The sequence below is a fragment of the Somniosus microcephalus genome, chromosome 2 (genome assembly GCF_052327205.1).
Source record: "Somniosus microcephalus isolate GS21.2 chromosome 2, FLI_Smic_1.0, whole genome shotgun sequence".
Classification (NCBI taxonomy): domain Eukaryota; kingdom Metazoa; phylum Chordata; class Chondrichthyes; order Squaliformes; family Somniosidae; genus Somniosus; species Somniosus microcephalus.
In genome coordinates, this window is record NC_140988.1 from 373,374,656 (window position 1) to 373,393,332 (window position 18,677).

Genomic DNA, 18,677 nt, shown 5'->3' on the forward strand with positions numbered 1-18,677 from the left:
GGACAAGGCCCCGTCCGGTTGTACAGATGGATGCAAAAGATCCTTTGGTGAAGAAGCGTAGGAGAGTTCTCGTGTGGTCTTGGCCAATGGTTAGCTCTCGACTAACGCCACCAAAAACAGATTAACTGGTCATTCATCCTTTAGCTTTTTGTGGGACCTTGCTGTGCACAGGTCTGCCGCGTTTCCTACATTACAACAGTGACTAAACTTCAAAAGTGCTTCATTGGCTGCACAGCACTTTGGAATGTCCTGAGGTCGCAAAAGGTGCCGTAGAAATGCAAGCTCGCTCTTTCTAATGTTCACTGCAGGGGAGGCAAAAGATAAGGGCGGGAGGGAAGGAGGGGCGAAGGAAGAAGAAAGCCCAGAGACCAAATTCAGAGCAAACTCTACGAAGCACTTCGCTGAAGGCATTAACTAAGCTGCACGAGATCGTGGGTTATACATAACCCATTACGTAACTGTACTTCACTAACTCTTTTCTCCTCTCCCTCCTCCTCCTCACCCCCCCCCCCTCTTTTGACCCAATATGTTCCAATGGCCTCCGCAGCATAGGAACGTATAAGACTGGGAAAGCCCATTTCCATCCAGCCAGTCCCAAAAGTTACAGACTCTCATTTTATCTCTCATTCTCTTCGATTTTCTCACTTTCCGCAAACTTTTTGATACAAATGGAGGAGCGATGACCCTTATTAGCATCACATTCTCCTTTTTGTTGGGGTACAGTTCTCCAGAATGGAGCAGAACTCTGATATCATCTTCTCCCTCCCTCCCCAATCACCCCTCTCCCAAATTATATACTACTGAGGCCATGGAGGGAAATGGTGCCGAGGATATTGATCATATCGGAAATAATCGTGTGTGTGCGTGCGGTGTTGCTCTATGATATATGAAGTCTCTGTACACCATAAGCCTATGTATTTTCCTGTCAGTGTAATTATTAATCAAGTAACAAATGCCTCATAGATACAAGTTCATTATATAATTTAAGGATCTTAAGTGGCTCTTAATGCAATGTATAGACCGTGACCGTTGGTGGGTATTCAGCCACAGGAAGAAGCATTGCACTGGAACTTAATTCTGTCCTCCAGTTTCCATACATGTACATTTTCCATCGGGGGCCACTTCCTAGCAATCACTTATGACGACTCTAGGTTCCTCCCCAGCACCACTTCAGGACACAGGCTGATTGCAGTGCTGCTGCTACTGCCATAGCTGAGCTCCGTTAACTTGGCACAGACCATGAATCAAATTTGGGAACCTCCTGGTTTGTAACACGCAAGACTTAATGTACTAAGTGTAGGGCAACGTAATTCAGTGCTTCCATGCATATTTATATTATACGCACACACTTGCCAAAATTGTTCCTGATACGATCAATAACCTAGGCACTGCGTCATTGTGGATTTAACCAGTCGAGCTGTTGGCAAGCCCGAGAGGAACACTTAATGTACCGGTGGTGAGCAATGCTCCCTGTAAGGCGCGCGGCCGCTCAGTGCTCCAGGGGTCCCGCGCAGCCGGCTTTTAAATAGAAAACCCACGCATGCGCGGTATTTTGAATGGACTGCGCGGCCCCTCAAAAAAATTACAGGGAACATTGGTGGTGAGGGTGTTCAATTGTACGTCTGGAAAATGAGCGTCTGATTTGCAATGGAACAAACTGCTGAACACCTGTCTTATGTTTTAGATGAGTCTGGGAGGGTTTGAGGTGTCTCCTCCGGCCTGTTTCCGCCTGAAGAACGGTTCTGGTCCTGTTTACATCAGCGGAGAACACATCGTCGGTGAGTTTCCACAACGTACCTCCTTGAGTATTGTGTGCAGTTTTGGTCGCCTTATCTGAGGAAGGATGTTCTTGCCATGGAAGGAGTTCAGCGAAGATTCACCAGGCTGATACCTGGGATGGCAGGAATGACATATGAGGAGAGATTGGGTCGATTGGGCTTATATTCGCTAGAGTTTAGAAGAATGAGAGGGGATCTCATTGAAACTTATAAAATTCTGACAGGACTGGACAGACTAGATGCAGGAAGGATGTTCCCGATGGCCGGGGAGTCCAGAACCAGGGGTCACAGTCTAAGGATAAGGGGTAAGTCATTTAGGACAGAAATGAGGAGGAATTTATTCACCCAGAGAGTGGTGAACCTGTGGAATTCGAACCTGTGGAATTCTCTACCACAGAAGGCAGTAGAGGCCGATTCATTAAATATATTCAAGAAGGAGTTGGATATATTTCTTAAGGCTAAAGGGATCAAGGGATATAGGGAGAAGGCAGGGACAGGATACTGAATTTGGATGATCAGCCATGATCTCATTGAATGGCGGAGCAGGCTCGAGGGGCCGAATGGCCTACTCCTGCTCCTATCTTCTATGTTTCAGAACCATCGTAAGCCTTTATAAAATTAAACTGTCTTTGAAAATCTTTTTTGAGTTGTGGCTCTACATAATATGTGCCGAGTGAGCTGAATATTTTTGAAACGTGCGTATCTGTTATATATTGAATCTGGGCTGAGCCCTTGTAAGGAGTGTGATGGTAAGTTTTTTTTCTCTTAAATGCAAGGATTTGCTGAATTATTTTTCTCTATGCTGACCATCTCGAATGCCGTTTCAGTAACTTGCGCAAGGGTCGGGTGGGCTGGCTTACGCAGTGGATTAGCGCATTGATTTTTTTACCCCTGGAACATACTTAAGATTCCAGCCCAGATTAATTTGGGATGAAAGTCTTCTCGTTCGACCTCCAGGCTCGAAGAGGCGCTGTAGGAGCTGGACCCTTCGCCCCAAGACCTCCGTGCCCAAAGAGGACTATATACCACCGAGACCCTGGAGGGAAATCGTGCCGAGGATATTGATCCTATCGGGAATAATCTTGGTAAGTGTGTGTGAATCTATATGCATGCAAGTATTGAATGATGTTGCTCTATGATATATGAAGTCTCTGTACACCATAAGCCTATGTATTTTCCTGTCCGTGTGATTATTAATCAAGTAACAAATGCCTCATAGATACAAGTTCATTATATAATTTAAGGACTTTATTTTCTGGCTACAGATTGGCCTGGATGTGATGCAACCACATCACGAGGAAATGTTGGCCCCAGTGCGAGCGCCATATCTAGCACCATCGCTTGAGAAACTAGCACCAGCCTGATCCACTTCAACACGAGCACATGGAAAGTTATGAGGATGCGCTATGCCCAGTGGAGAAAGCTGATGTAGATCAGCATCTTTTAGGATCTGAAGGACACTTGCACGGGTGGAAGATGGACTGGCTTCAGTGAAGGATTTTGAGGCATCAGTGGGATCTGGATACAAGTTTTAGAAAACGATGGACTTTCGGTGCGCCAAAGTGTGGGTAAACTGCACTGCACAGTAAGGTGGTCACTGCGGAACGCAAGACCTGCCAGACTTCATAGCGAGCTTGTATGGAGCTTCAAAATCAAACTTTGCGGGGCTTCATTCTGCGACTTGTCATTGGGGCTCATGCTGGGGATAGCTTGTTGTCTGTTTTGTGTGTTGGATTGTCATTCAGCTTTGACTCGGACAGCTGGGTTGTTCTTCAAAGCACAGCAGAGAAAGAACTCTGAGCAACTTGCTCAGTATTGCGCCATCTCCGAGCCGTGTGTCTGTAACCTAAACCGAAGTGCAAGTCTGAAATGTCAGCCATTCTGGGGAATGGATGTCCCTTTTCTTGCCACTATGTCATCATTGTTTATTACAAGGGCATAAAAAGAACCAATTGAACACTACTATTTCAGAAGGAGTACACTGGCTTTGAGGCAGAAGTACTAAATATGTTGCAAAATATTTGTAAATAAACACAATTGCACTAAATATTCTGGTGGTTTCATTATTCTGTAGAACTGATTCGAACTAATAATGGAGGGTTTTGTGCGCGCATAAAACGAGAATTGTTGAGGCCGTTTTTATTCGAGTCTCATTGGGTGCAAGATGCAATGTATGTTACGACTGACCATAAGAACAGATCCATCCATGTCTACAAAATCCATTCGAGCGCTGCAGCATTTACTAGTATAAAGCACATCCCGCGAATATAAACGGAGCATTTCTAGCAATGAGGTCGAACCCTTTGGTGGTAAATCCTGGAGTTTTGGCCGGGACAAAGTACAGTACAATGTACACCATCTTTCACCCGAACTGGTCCAGGTCGGGATTACTTTGAAGTGGTGAGGTTCTAGAGCGTGCGCGTGTGTGCAGTCACTGTCTGAAAGGGAAGGACTGGTTATGCTGCTTAGAACTAGTAGCGCTGGGGGAGCAGCGAGAACGGAGTTTCATTTTGTTCCATAAGCTTTGGAGGGGGGAGAGAGAGAACTCTTTAGTAGAAAAAAACATGCAGAGGTTAGCTGTACAGATGCATTTATGCCTTGCACCACTCAAGTGACCCAAAACACTTCATATACAATGAGTTATTTTGAAGTGTTGTCACTGTAGGTAGCCTTTATGCACACAGCAAGGTCTCATTTGAATAATTAAATCTATTTGTGGGTGTTGGTTGCGAAAAGATTGATGAGCAAGACTTCACGTAAGTTCCATGCTCCTCTGAATAGTGTCATTGGCTCTTTTGTTATATGGGTTAGCAACTCTTCGGTTAGGCAATGCCTAGATGTTAAAATTCTCATCCTTGTTTTCAAATCCTTCCGTGACCTCGTCCTTCAATCTCTCTAAATTCCTGCAACACTACAGCGCTCCCAAATCCCTGCGCTCCTCCAATTCTGGCCACTTGGCTCATCCCTGGACTTTTATCACTCCACTATTGGCGGCCATGCCTTTAGCTGCCTAGGCCCAAAGCTCCAGAATTCCCTCCCTAAACCCCTCCGACTCTACCTCTCTCCTTTTAATGCGCTCTGTGACCAAGTTTTTTGGTCAGCTATCCTAATATGTGGCCCAGTGTCAAATGTTGTTTGATCATACACCTGTGAAGCGCCTTGGGACGTTTTGTGATGTTGAAGGTGCTATATGAACGCAAGTTGTAGAAAGACAGCACTTTTGATACCCTAGCTTGTCTCCTGCAATGGGGCTTAAACCCACAATCCCTGACCCAGAGGCAAGAGCTACCAACTGAGCCAAACTGGCAGAGGCAGCTAAATACACTTAAACGTACAGTGGAATTTTTAAAATGCAAGAAAGGTGTGGAAAGGGCAATGTATTATAATAAAGGCCATCATAGTTCTATATGTTGTCTCGGCCTGAAGTGTCCATTCCTGCCTTGAGAAGATGCACCGCCAGGTGGTGCAGTAGATCATGTATTTCAGGAAGAGTTTGTCGAGTGTTTTGAAGGGTATTCTGCAAGGTCGGTTTGTATGTTCTGCAGGAGCTTGTGAATGACGAAAGAAGTTGTCCACATTGATCCCAGGCAAATTGTTCACTTTGATGAGGGGTTCAAGCACCAGGAAACTCGAATTTATGCAACAAAAAAAAATGAGGAAGTTCGGAGTAAGGTGGTTAGTCAGGTGGAATTTTTTCACCCAAAGGTTAATGATGAGTGTGGAGGGAAGGTGTTTTGAAGCGGATTGTTTCTTCTGCACATTTGTACAATTAGAGGCTATTTCTGTAGATTTGTAATTGAAGAGTGCGATGCAAAAGTTGGGTTGATGTATGGAAAAGGTTTTTTTTTAATGTTCGTTCTCGGGATGAAGGCTTCGCTGGCAAGGCCAGCATTTATTGCCCATCCCCAATTGCCCTCGAAGGTGGTGGTGAGCCACCACCTTGAACTGCTGCAGTCCGTGTGGTGAAGGTGCTCCCACAGTGCTGTTAGGGAGGGAGTTCCAGGATTTTGACCCAGCGACGATGAAGGAATGGCTGATTATGTGTCCAAGTCTGGATGGTGTGTGACTTGGAGGCGACTGTTCCCCATGCACCTGCTGCCCTTCTAGGTGGTTGCGGTCACAGGTTTGGGGAGGTGTTGGATTGTTGGGCCTATGGCTTCTGACTATAATCTACTGTAGGTTTACCCCACCCGCCTCTGCTCCACAATCAGTGGTGCAGCCTACTGCCATCTCACTTCTGCACTCCAGCATTCTCTTCCCAAGCCTGTCATCTTTCATGATCTCTTCTTGCTTTTGAAAACCTCTTTTTTTTAATTTGCATCTTCAACCATGCCTTTGGTCCACCTCTCCTGCTTACTCCTCTTGGGTCCAACATTTCGTCATCTTCATGGCCTTGTGATGCTTTTGCTAACTTAAAGGTGCCGTGTAATTTAAAGGCAATTGGTCCCTTTCCCTTTTAAGTAAGTTTTAGATTAAAAATGAAGTAACCTTTTACATACCAAAAGAAAAGTAACTCACGAAGGAGGAAAAATTGGCAGGGCTGTGGGGAAAAGGGCAGAGAAGTGAGTCTAATTGGTTCTTTCTAAGAGCTGGCACGGGCGCAATGGGTCGAATGGCCTCCTGTGCTATATCAATCTGATTCTATGAATTACAGACATGAACTCCACTACTTGATGTAGTCAGTAGGCGCTCTACATGCAGTACCTCTGCTTGTCATCCAGTCCCTTGTGTAATGGGTCCTGATGGTAAGACTATCATCCAGCTCCCCCCCTCCATCTGTTTAAAGAAAAATGTAAGAAGTCACACAACACCAGGTTATAGTCCAACAGCTTTATCTGAGATCACAAGCTTTCGGAGCGCTGCTCCTTCGTCAGGTGAAGATTAAAAATGAAGTAACCGTCAGACTTCACCTGACGAAGGAACAGCGCTCCGAAAGCTTGTGATCTCAAATAAAGCTGTTGGACTATAACCTGGTGTTGTGTGACTTCTTACATTTGTCCACCCCAGTCCAACTCCGGCATCTCCACATCGTGTTTAAAGAGACAAACTGCTTCTGAATGATGGAGTAGACCATGGTTGAATATAGTGGACACATAAATCGAGAAATAATAATGTGATCCCAATCTTGGCTTTTAAGATGGTAGATTGTAGGCAGAAAGGATGGTGAGGAGTTCCGCAGTCTTGGAAATTCCAGGAAAGAATGAAACGAGTATTCCATAGAATTTGCAGGGCCGAAACAGGCCATTCGGCCCAACTGGTCTATGTTGGTGTTTATGCTCCACATGTGCCTCCTCTTCCCCTACTTCATTAGATCCTATCAGCATGCCCTTCTATTCCTTTCCCCCTCATGTACTTATCGAACATCCCCTGAAATGCAACTATGCTCGTCGCCTCAACCACTCCCTGTGGTAGCGAGTTCACCATTCTCCCCACTCTCTGGATAAAGGAGTTTCTCCTGCATTCCTTACTGAACTTAGTAGTGACTATCTTGTATTTATGATCCCTAGTTCTGAACTCCTGCGCAAGTGAAAACATTTTCTCTACGTCGACCGTATCAAACCTCTTCATAATTTTAAACACCTCTATCGGGGCACCCCTCAGCTGTGTATTTTTATTTCTAAAGAAAAGAGCCCCAGCCTGTTCAATCTTTCCTGATGGTTACAGCCTCTCAGTTCTGGTATTATCCTTGTATATTGTTTGTAATAATATAGTGAGGATGTATTTTGGATGATTATTATTGCAGAGGTCTCAACCTTTGAAAATCTATTTCTTTTTGAATAATTTACAGGTGTGCCTGACTCCGAGTCCGAATCGGAAGATGACCACTATGTGAAATCTCCCGCGAGAAAAGAACCCGTTAAATGTGAGTCGTCTCCCGCTGCACTGCATCCTGTGAAGGTACGGACTAGCGGAGGATTTAGAAATGTGCCTAGAGCCTCACTCAGTGATGCGATGGTAAATCATTCACCTCGCACCTCTGGTTGCAGGCTCTAATCTTTTCACCGATTTATAAAACCAGTCTCAATACGTAGAGGTGAGGCGTATTCGATATTAAACAATGGCGTAGTGGTGTTGTATTTAGAGAGGGCACTTCCTTTGCGGGATGGGCAGAGGCTTTGATCTGTGGTCAAATTCCATGTTCTTTCATGAAATTGGGGATTTTTTAATGGGATTTCATAGAATGAAACAGCACAGATGGAGGCCATTCGGCCCATCGTGCTTGTGCCGGCTCTTTGGTAGAGTTCGTCCTATTCCCCGCTCTTTCCCCAGAGCCCTGCAATTTTATTTCCCTTCAAGTATTTATCCAATTCCCTTTTGAAAGTAACTATTGAATCTGCTCCCACCCTTTCAGGTAGTGCATTCCCGATCTCAACAACTTGCTGTGTTTATATTTTAAAAAATTCTCCTCATCTCCAATGTTCTCCCTAATTTCTTTTGAATGCGTGGCCCGTTTAAGAGGCTGCACAGCCCATTCATAGTTTGATGCAAGCGCGAAACTTAACATTGAAAAAGCCGGTTCTGGGTTGCGTGGGACCGGCCGCGCAGCTTATTGGGAACGTTGCTCATCTCTCCTCGGGTTCGTTTGCCAATTACCTTAAATCTGTGTCCTCTGGTTACCGACCCTTCCGCCACTGGAAACAGTTTCTCCTTATTTACTCTATCAAAACCCCTCATGATTTTCAACACTTCTATTAAATCACTCCCTTAACCTTCTTTGCTCCAAGGAGAACAACCCCAACTTCCCTAGTCTCTCCATGTAACTAAAGTCCCGCATCCCTGGGGCACACATTCCAAATCTTGCCCATTTTTTCCTAAATAAAAAAAAAAACCCACAATGTTCTTGTCTATGAAGTATAATAGCCTGCTGGCTAGATGTTGCAAGTTGTTCTTAATATTTTTTTTTTTAAATCACTTTATTTTGGTATGAATATTTTCCTGTCGAACAGCCAGATGTAGGTTTTTTTTGCCTGTGTAATATACATTTTACTATCGGGCTAACAGTTCTAAAGGGAAATGCATGAATGTTAGCAGGCCACCCACCATGGCTATGAGGATGTGATCAAACCATGAACCCGAGATAGGGCTGGCGATGTGCAAGAACAAGCCAGTGTTTCTTAACTAGCTTTTTGCGGAGGGCCGCACTTTTACTTCGTCTTGCTTGAGGGCCCCTCTTAATAAATGCTGAACCCCAATTGGTGAAATGGCGGTGTACCCCTGCAAATCCCTACAATGGTCAGCTCCCTTGTTTGTGCTACTGTGGCAGTTGCCAAGTGGAAGCCAGGTCCTTCAACCACAAGAAGTAGAAGAAAAACTCATAGCAGATTTAATTCCCTTAATTTTTTTTGCATATTAAGGGACTCGAGGGATATGGGGATAGTGCGGGAAGGTGGAGTTGATGTAGAAGATCAGCCATGAATGGCGGAGCAGGCTCAAGGGGCAGGATGGCCTATTGCCGCTCCTAATTCTTATGTTCTTACTATGAAGTTCAAGTAAATAATTCTGTTATAATGGGGATCTTTCACTTGCTGTATGGATGCTGGAAATAGCCCTGCCTTTCAGTTGCCTTCCCTCCTTTTTGCGGAGCTATGCAATGAGAGGGAACAGCGCTGAATTTCAGCTCTGCCAACGTCCAGCAGCCGGGCAGGCCATGAATGGAGGCACAGAAACACTTGGTGCAACAAGTCTACCTAGGGTCGTGGGTGAACGGGAGATGGTTCCCCAAGTGGCCTCTTGCCCGTGCTGTGGCTTTCACTGTAATCGGTAAAGTGGCTTCGGGCCTAAACTTATTTGCTTTTCCTGTCAAGTAACATGAGGGAAGGGTGGAAAAAGGGATATTGCCCTGAGATTCTTTACCTGAGGTTGTACCAAACCTAGAAGCCATCAAACTATGGCTCAACTGTGAAGTGCACCACCAAGTTTGGAACTGAACCCTAAAGACTAGGAAGGTTGCCCCTGGTGTGCGCTCACTTAGCGTGATTTCAACGAAGGTAATCTTCTTAGGCAGTCCCTCGGAACCGAGGATGACTTGCTTCCACACTAAAAATGAGTTCTCAGGTGATTGAGTCCAATACGGGACCTACAGTCTCTGTCACAGGTGGGGCAGACGGTGGTTGAAGGGGCGGGTGGGGTGCTTGGGTTGACGTGCGCTGTTTGCGCTTGGCTTCCGCTTGCTCCCGGCGAAGGGACTCGAGGTATTTGGCGCCTTCCCGGATGCTTCTCCTCCATTTTGTGCGGTCTTGGGCCAGGGATTCCCAGGTCATAGAGTCATCGAGTTATACAGCACAGAAAGAGGCCGTTCGGCCCATCGTGTCCGCGCTGGCCATCAATCCCTGTCTAATCTAATCCCATTTTCCAGCACTTGGTCCGTAGCCTTGTATGCTGTGGCGTTTCAAGTGCTCATCCAAATGCTTCTTGAATGTTGAGGGTTCCTGCCTCTACCACCCTTTCAGGCAGTGAGTTCCAGATTCCAACCACCCTCTGGGTGAAAAAGTTCTTCCTCAAACCCCCTCTAAACTTCCTGCCCCTTACCTTGAATCTATGCCCCCTTGTTATTGACCCCTCTACTAAGGGAAAAAGTTCCTTTCTATCTATGCCCCATATAATTTTGTACACCTCAATCAGGTCGCCCCTCAGCCTTCTCTGCTCCAAGGAAAACAACCCCAGCCTGTCCAGTCTTCATAGCTGAAGCGCTCCAGCCCAAGAAACATCCTGCTGAATCTCCTCTGCACCCTCTCCAATGCAATCACATCCTTTCTATAGTGTGGCGACCAGAACTGCACACAGTATTCCAGCTGTGGCCTAACCAGCGTTTTGTACCGCTCCATCATAACCTCCCTGCTCTTATATTCTATGCCTCGGCTAATGAAGGCAAGTATCCCATATGCCTTTTTAACCACCTTATCCACCTGTTCTGCTGCCTTCAGGGATCTATGTACATGCACACCAAGGTCCCTCTGATCCTCTGTCTTTCCTAGGGTCTTACCATTCATTGTGTATTCCCTTGCCTTGTTAGTCCCTCCAAAATGCATCACCTCACACTTTTCAGGGTTAAATTCCATTTGCCACTGTTCCGCCCATCTGACCAACCCATCTATATCGTCCTGCAGACTGAGGCTACCCTCCTCGCTATTTACCACCCCACCAATTTTCGTTTCATCTGCGAACTTACTGATCATACCTTTTACATTCACATCCAAATCATTAATGTAGACCACAATCAGCAAGGGACCCAGCACCGATCCCTGCGGTACCCCACTGGACACAGGCTTCCAGTCACAAAAACAACCTTCGACCATCACCCTCTGCCTTCTGCCACTAAGCCAGTTTTGGATCCAAGGTGTCGGTGGGGATGTTGCACTTTTTCAAGGAGGCTTTGAGGGTGTCCTTGAAGCATTTTCTCTGCCCACCTGGGGCGCTCTTGCCGTGTCAGAGCTCAGAGTAGAGCGCTTGTTTTGATAATAGAGGTGGTACAACTGACGATGAGGTCCGGCTCTGGGTGTCAGCTGTTCCCTGGCATCACTTTACGCATAAAAACAAAATAATGAGTGCAACGGGCTGATTGACCATGGAGATTATCCAGGCCAGGTCTTGTGACTATGCCTAATTTCCGACAGAAAACGCTGGATAGTAACTTAGTGGCAACCGAGGATTAATTTTTTTCCCACTCGGCAACCCAGGGGCACCGTAGCAAATTGTAGCAGCAGTGTTATTGTTCCAGATCAGGGATCCACCCTGGAACCAGTTAACATAGAAGATAGGAGCAGGGGTAGGCCATTCGGCCCCTCGAGCCTGTTCCGCCATTTAATGAGATCATGGCTGATCATCCAAATTCAGTACCCTGTCCCTGCCTTCTCCCCATATCCCTTGATCCCCTTAGCCTTAAGAAATATATCTAACTCCTTCTTGAATATATTTAATGAATTGTCTTCTACTGCCTTCTGTGGTAGAGAATTCCACAGGTTCACCACTCTCTGGGTGAAGAAATTCCTCCTCATCTCAGTCCTAAATGGCTTACCCCTTATCCTTAGACTGTGACCCTTGGTTCTGGACTCCCCCGACATCGGGAACATCCTTCCTGCATCTAGTCTGTCTAGTCCTGTTAGAATTTTATAAGTTTCAATGAGATCCCCTCTCATTCTTCTAAACTCCAGTGAGTATAAGCCCAATCGACCCAATCTCTCCTCATACGTCATTCCTGCCATCCCAGGTATCAGTCTGGTGAACCTTCGCTGCACTCCCTCCATGGCAAGAACATCCTTCCTCAGATAAGGCGACCAAAACTGCACACAATACTCAAGGTGTGGTCTCACCAAGGCCCTGTACAACTGCAGCAAGACATCCTTGTTCCTGTACTCAAACCCTCTCGCTACGAAGGCCAACATGCCATTTGCCTTCTTAACCGTCTGCTGCACCTGCATGCTTACCTTCAGCGACTGGTGCACAAGGACACCCAGGTCTCGTTGCACTTCCCCTTTTCCCAATCAATTGCTGTTGAGATAATAATCTGTCTTCCTGTTTTTGCCACCAAAGTTAATAACCTTGCATTTATCCACATTATACTGCATCTGCCATGCATCTGCCCAATCACCCAACCTGTCCAAATCATACTGGAGTTTCTCTGCATCCTCCTCACAGCACACACGCCCACCCAGCTTTGTGTCATCTGCAAACTTGGAGATATTACATCTAGTTCCCTCGTCTAGATCATTAATATATATTGTGAATAGCTAGGGTCCTAGCACCGATCCCTGCGGTACCCCACTAGTCACTGCCTGCCACTTGGAAAAAGACCCGTTTATTCCAACTCTTTGCTTCCTGTCTGCCAACCAGTACTCTATCGAAGACAGTACCTTACCCTCAATCCCATGTGCCTTAACTTTGCACGCTAATCTCTTATGCGGGACCTTATCGAAAGCCTTCTGGAAGTCCAAATACACCACATCCACTGGTTCTCCCTTATGTATTCTACCAGTTACATCCTCAAAAAATTCCAGTAGATTAGTCGAGCACGATTTACCTTTTGCTCCATGTGGTTTAGCATCCCAACATGTGCATATACCCACTGCCAGCATAGTATTCTTAGCCTTGCCAACGACACCCACATCACAAGAACAGCTGTTAAAAATTTTTTAAAAAAAAGCTTCTCCCACTCCTGGAACTGCTGCCAGCCCTGACTGTCTTCTCTTTTACATTTGTAGAAAAAGGCTAAGTTAGAAGAATCAACGAAAGATAAAGCTAAAGGCGATGAAGATGATGACGCAGATGATGAAGAGGATGATGATGATGACGACGACGACGACGAAGATGAGTAAGTTGTTCTTCCCTTCCCCGCCCTTTCCTAACCAGGCAAACTGAACCGATGAGCCCTCTTTCAGAGTGGGCAGGGGTTCAAACGCTAGCTTAACATATACCGTTCCAGGGATGCAAGAATATTGAAATGTCAAAAGGACATTTGTGCACGGTGTAATGTTCTGCGATGTGTAGTCTTGCAAAGCTCTGCGCCACTATATTGGTACACGCGTGTAAACACATGGGTAACATTCAGCAGCAGTATGGGGAAGGAGCTGAAACTGATCGAGGGGTTCGGATAGTTTATTTACAGAATTACAGGAAACTTTCGGTTAACCGACTATCCGGAATGCTCTATCCACCGGCAAAATTCAGGAGTCGGTTCAGATAAGTTTTTTTACTTTTCGTTGCTTTTTTTCCTCCAGTCCTGGCTCTGCAAGCATCTAGCTGAAGCTGTTGCTTAGCTACAGAGACGCTTGCAAGCTGTGCCGACTGTTTTGAAGCAACAGGGTTTGTTGCTTCAGACGGAGCTCAGAAGCTCCGTATGTTTTAACATTAGCGCTCATTTTTCCGGCAATGTTGATCAACACCGTGGGCAGCACGGTGGCATAGTGGTTAGCACTGTTGCCTCACAGCGCCAGGGACCCGGGTTCGAATCCGGCCTCGGGTGACTGTCTGTGTGGAGTTTGCACATTCTCCCCGTGTTTGCGTGGGTTTACTCCGGGTGCTCCGGTTTCCTCCCACAGTCCAAAGATGTGCGGGTTAGGTTGATTGGCTATGATAAATTGACCCTTAGTGTTAGGGGGATTAAATACGTGGGGTTACGGGGATAGGGTGGGATATGTGTTGGTGTAGGGGTTACGGGGATCGGGTGGGATATGTGTCGGTGCAGGCTCGATGGGCCGAAATGGCCTCTATCTGCACTGTGGGGTTTTCTGTGATTTCTGTGACCGGGACCAGCTCGGTCCCGTCAGTGCTGGATACATGGGAGGGTTACGAACATACAAAATTTACGGGCAGAAAAAGACGATCTGGTCTATCAAGCCTACCACACACCTCATGATGGCTGGAGCGTCATGACTAGACACTTCCCACTTTTCCCCCCCCCCCCCCCCACCCCCCTCCACAGTCCTGTAATCTCATAGGAGAGGCAAAAAAGCAGAGAAAAGTCCCAGGGCCAGTGAGGGAAAAAGTACACTGGAAAATTCCTCTCCGACCCCCTCAGGCGATCAAAATCAGTCCAGGAGATGACATGGACCGAGTGTTATCTCTAAAGACACTTGCCCTCTGTATGATGCAATCCCTGCCCCAGTCAGGACGTGGTCCAGCTCCCTCTTGAAGGCAAAGAGTCAGTTACCAGCTGGCAACACATTCCAGAGGTTCACTGCTCTCTGGGAAAAGAAGGAACCATCCAGCATCCAGTCTATTCCGACTGTGACACAGTTTAAACTCCTGTCCCCTGGTCCTCCCCAACCTGTTAAACTGGAATAATATCAATTGGCACATTATCCAGTCTCTTAATTGTTTTGTAGACCTCTGTCAGGTGGCCTCTTAAATCTATGCTGCTCTAAAGTAAATAGACCAAGATTCTTGAGCCTAACTGAGTAGGCTTTAAGCTAGGAATCATTCTTGGAGCTCTCCTCTGGTCCTGTTTCAAGGCCACTATATCACCCTCCATGTGGGGGGACCAAAACTGGGCACAGTCCTCCAGAAGCGGTCTGACCAGCGACCTGTATCATGACAAAATGGTGTCCTTTATTTATATTTGAATACAGTAGAGGCTCAGGACAAAAATACAGGCTTGAATCTAATTGAAGGGTTTGGCCAATTTCATATTACTGTATGCAGGATGGAAACGTGAGCAAGATGCCTTCTGAACCCCAAGGTCACGGTTCAGCCTGGAAATGGCTCCTTATGATTTTAATCTGGCGTATGTTTAATTAAGTCTGCAAATCTTGCTCTTCCTGGCTTTGGTTCTGTGCCTGGAAACTGTACGGAGCAGGGAAACAGAAGGCATGTTTTTATTTCAAATGTTGTAATCTAAATACGCTGCGTGGTTTTTGAATTGGATACAAATACATGTCTCGGCGCTTGGGGGTTAGGTATTAAGAAACGGGTAATAGTTATTCAGAATACTAACAGGACTAGACAGACTAGATGCAGGAAGGATGTTCCCGATGGCCGGGGAGTCCAGAACCAGGGGTCACAGTCTAAGGATAAGGGGTAAGCCATTTAGGACTGAGATGAGGAATTTCTTCACCCAGAGAGTGGTGAACCTGTGGAATTCTCTACCACAGAAGGCAGTTGAGGCCAATTCATTAAATATATTCAAGAAGGAGTTAGATATATTTCTTAAGGCTAAAGGGATCAAGGGGTATGGGGAGAAAGCAGGGACAGGGTACTGAATTTGGATGATCAGCCATGATCTCATTAAATGGCGGAACAGGCTCGAGGGGCCGAATGGCCTACTCCTGCTCCTATCTTCTATGTTATTGAGCAAGCTAGGTGAAGGGCACCACTACGGTAGAAGAGATGAGACAAATCAGGAGACGGTGATTAGGTTGCACCTAGGTTTGGTGTTGTAGGGAGGCGAGGAGTTCCACAGTGTTGACGACTTGAGAGAGAATGAGTTAGAGCGGGAAACAGTGCGATTAATCTTGATTTGAACACAATGAAAATGCGTGTTGTTGGAGCACTGGTGCGGGACGGCTGCATTTGCAGCTTCAGAGGTGTAAGGGAGGAAAGTTCGTAGAAACTACTTGAAATATTTTTAGAAGACATAATGCAGGAAACATTGCTAATGCAAACTTCCTTTTAAACTGCAAAGTACTGCGGATGCTGGAAATCTGAAATAAAGACAGAAAATGCTGGTAACACTCAGCAGGTCAGGCAGCATCTGTGTAGAGAGAAACGGAGTTAACGTTTCAGTTCTGATGAAAGGCCATCGACCTGAAATGTTAACTCTCTTTCTCTCTCCACAGTTGCTGTCTGACCTGCTGAGTGTTTCCAGCATTTTATGCTTTTATTTCCTTTTTAAACTGTACTGGAACTCCTAATTGCCATATGTATTGTACATTATTTACTGAACATTTGCTGAATTTCACATGCTGCGTTCTAGGGAGGATGATGATGAGGAAGAGGATGATGATGAAGAAGATGAGGAAGAGGATGATGATGAAGAAGAAGATGAGGAAATGGATGATGAAGATGAGATTGCAAAGACTCCTGTAAAAGCGTCAATAAAAGTGAGTTAAAATCACCCTTTGGATGGCTTAACTAATCTAGATAGTTGATGTCGCCACTACTGTTGCTCCGTGCGCTGAAGGACGAGACTGAGGGAGAAGAGAAGATTGAAGCCTTGCTGTCCACCATGGTTATGTAACTGGGTTTGAGCGTGGAGCCTTTAACGTAGCAGGATACAATCTTTTCCAGTTGGTGCAAAGCAAAATCCCGAAAAAATGTTAAACTCAACAGCAGTGTTACTCCCACAGTCCTTCTCCAAAGAGAGATAGACTCGTTGAACTTTTCAAGATTACTAAGGGGATTGATAAAATTCAATCCAGGCAATTTGTGTTCACTGTGGTTGAAGGGTTCAGACACCAGGACACGTGAGTTTAAAAAATAAATACCGTACATAGGAAGTTAGGAGTAAGAAGGGAAGTAGGAGAGAATGTTTCCCAACCTAACGTTAATCGAGTTGTGGAATAAGTTATCAAGTTAGGCTGTTGAAGTGCTATAGAGGTTGAGAGAGATTTCTCGAGAGGTAGAAGGGGTTGAAGGAAATGTTCCCTCTTTTTTTTCCCTGCGTGGGTCCTTTCAATTTGCTGCGTGGCCGCGTATGCATGGTATCTCTTCCAGCGGCAGCGCTGGTGAGCAGCCTGCGCGGGACCTCATGATTGGTGCGCAGCCGCACATCTTAGGGGGAACATTGGTTGAGGGATATAGTGCGTAGGTCGGGTATCAAAATGCAGCAGGTTTGTTGGGCCTGATCACTTATTCTTGTTTGCTCCAAAGAAAATTCTTTTATTAAATGCATTGTGTTGTATTATTTTCAAAAGGTTTTTAATATTCTACACCAGCACCACATCCATCATGAATTATGTGGCAGTTTATTATAGCTTCCCTTTCAGGAGCTGTTACCATGGCATTATAATCTATTATTTCAGTCACTCTTGGCGATTCATTTATTTTATTTTACTGTCCTGTAAATACGAAAAGTTGAGCAGGTAGCCTTCTGCCAGACATTTGCTGTTCTTGAACTTCCCCCCTGTTCGGAGTGTACATTGCAGATCAATTTGCTCTTGTTTGTTTTTCATTAAGGAAAGCGCCTCGTTTCTGCTCCCTGCTTATGCCCCTCTCCCCTCCCATACCCCCAGGCAAAGGCACTTTAATCTTACTCCAGTGCTGTCCATGTTGACTGCGCACAAATGTAAAAAGAGACTTGCATTTATATAGCGCCTTTCATGACCTCGGGACATCCCAAAATGCTTTACAGCCAATTAATTACTTTTGAAGTGTAGTCACTGTTGTAATGTAGGAAACGCGGCAGTCAATTTGCACACAGCAAGCTCCCACAAATAGCAATGTGATCATGACCAGATCGTCTGTGTTTGTTTGTTGATTTGAGGGATAAATATTGGCCAGGACACCAGGGATAACTCCCATGCTCTTCTTTGAAGGCACCTTCGACAGTGCAGCACTCCCTCAGTACTGCACTGTAGTGTCGGCCTAGATTTTTGTGCTCGAGTGTCTGGAGTGGAACCTTCTGACTCCGAGGTGAGAGTACTGCCAACTGAGCCATGGCTGACAGTGTAGGTCAGTTGTTTTTAAACAAGTTGGCATCGGTTGCCTAACGTCATTGCAGGAAATCTTAATATTAATATTAGAAATTTCTTTACACAGCGAGTTATGATCTGGAATGCACTGCCTGAAAGGGTGGTGGAAGCAAATTCATTAACATTTCAAAATGGAATTGGATAAATACTTGAGGGAAAAAAATTGAAGGCTATGGGCATAATGTGGTGGGGGAGGAGGGGGGTGTGGGACGAATGTGGACAGCTCTTTGGAAAAAGCTGGCACAGGTATGATGGGCCGAATGGCCTCCTTCGTAAATTATGTGCTATTAAGTCAACAAATACAGTAAAATATAGAAATCATATGGAGGAACATCGCAGAGTCCCCCAGGATCCCCTCACTGACCCAAGTTTGAAAGCCCATGGTTTTTTTTTTGATTATGCGCTTTGGGACGTTTGTCTACGGTAAAGGTGCAAGTTGTTCCTTAGGCGTGTGTTTAGGGAAAAAATAGGATTTGCATATTTAGTCAGTGTTCCTATTTATGACCCAACTTTAACTTTAAGGAAACAATTGACTGGGTATCATTGGGGGTTTCGTGTGACCATGATTTTCAGTGCACTGTGTTGCACCAGGCAGCCACTAGGTTGTGCAGTGTGACTCTGAAACCGCCAGTTGGGTCTCTGACAGGAGATTTTAGACAGCAACATCTGAGTAAAAAAGAAAGACAGACTTACATTTATACAGCGCCTTTCATGACCTCGATGTCCCAAAGCGCTTTACAGCCAATGAAGTCGGGTTGAAGTGTCACTATTGTAA

General features: G+C 45.7%; 1 protein-coding gene across 2 annotated transcripts in view; it reads left to right on the top strand.

Moving 5' to 3' along the window:
* The window catches only part of LOC147123770 (nucleophosmin-like), a 121,422-nt gene that overhangs the window by 18,163 nt on the left and 84,582 nt on the right, over positions 1-18,677 (top strand). For both annotated transcript variants that reach the window (XM_085975836.1, XM_085975826.1), the window contains exons 4-7: positions 1,685-1,778; positions 7,567-7,676; positions 12,977-13,086; positions 16,186-16,312. In XM_085975836.1, the coding sequence (XP_085831962.1) occupies positions 1,685-1,778; positions 7,567-7,676; positions 12,977-13,086; positions 16,186-16,312 (441 nt within the window). The remainder of the gene's footprint in view (positions 1-1,684; positions 1,779-7,566; positions 7,677-12,976; positions 13,087-16,185; positions 16,313-18,677) is intronic.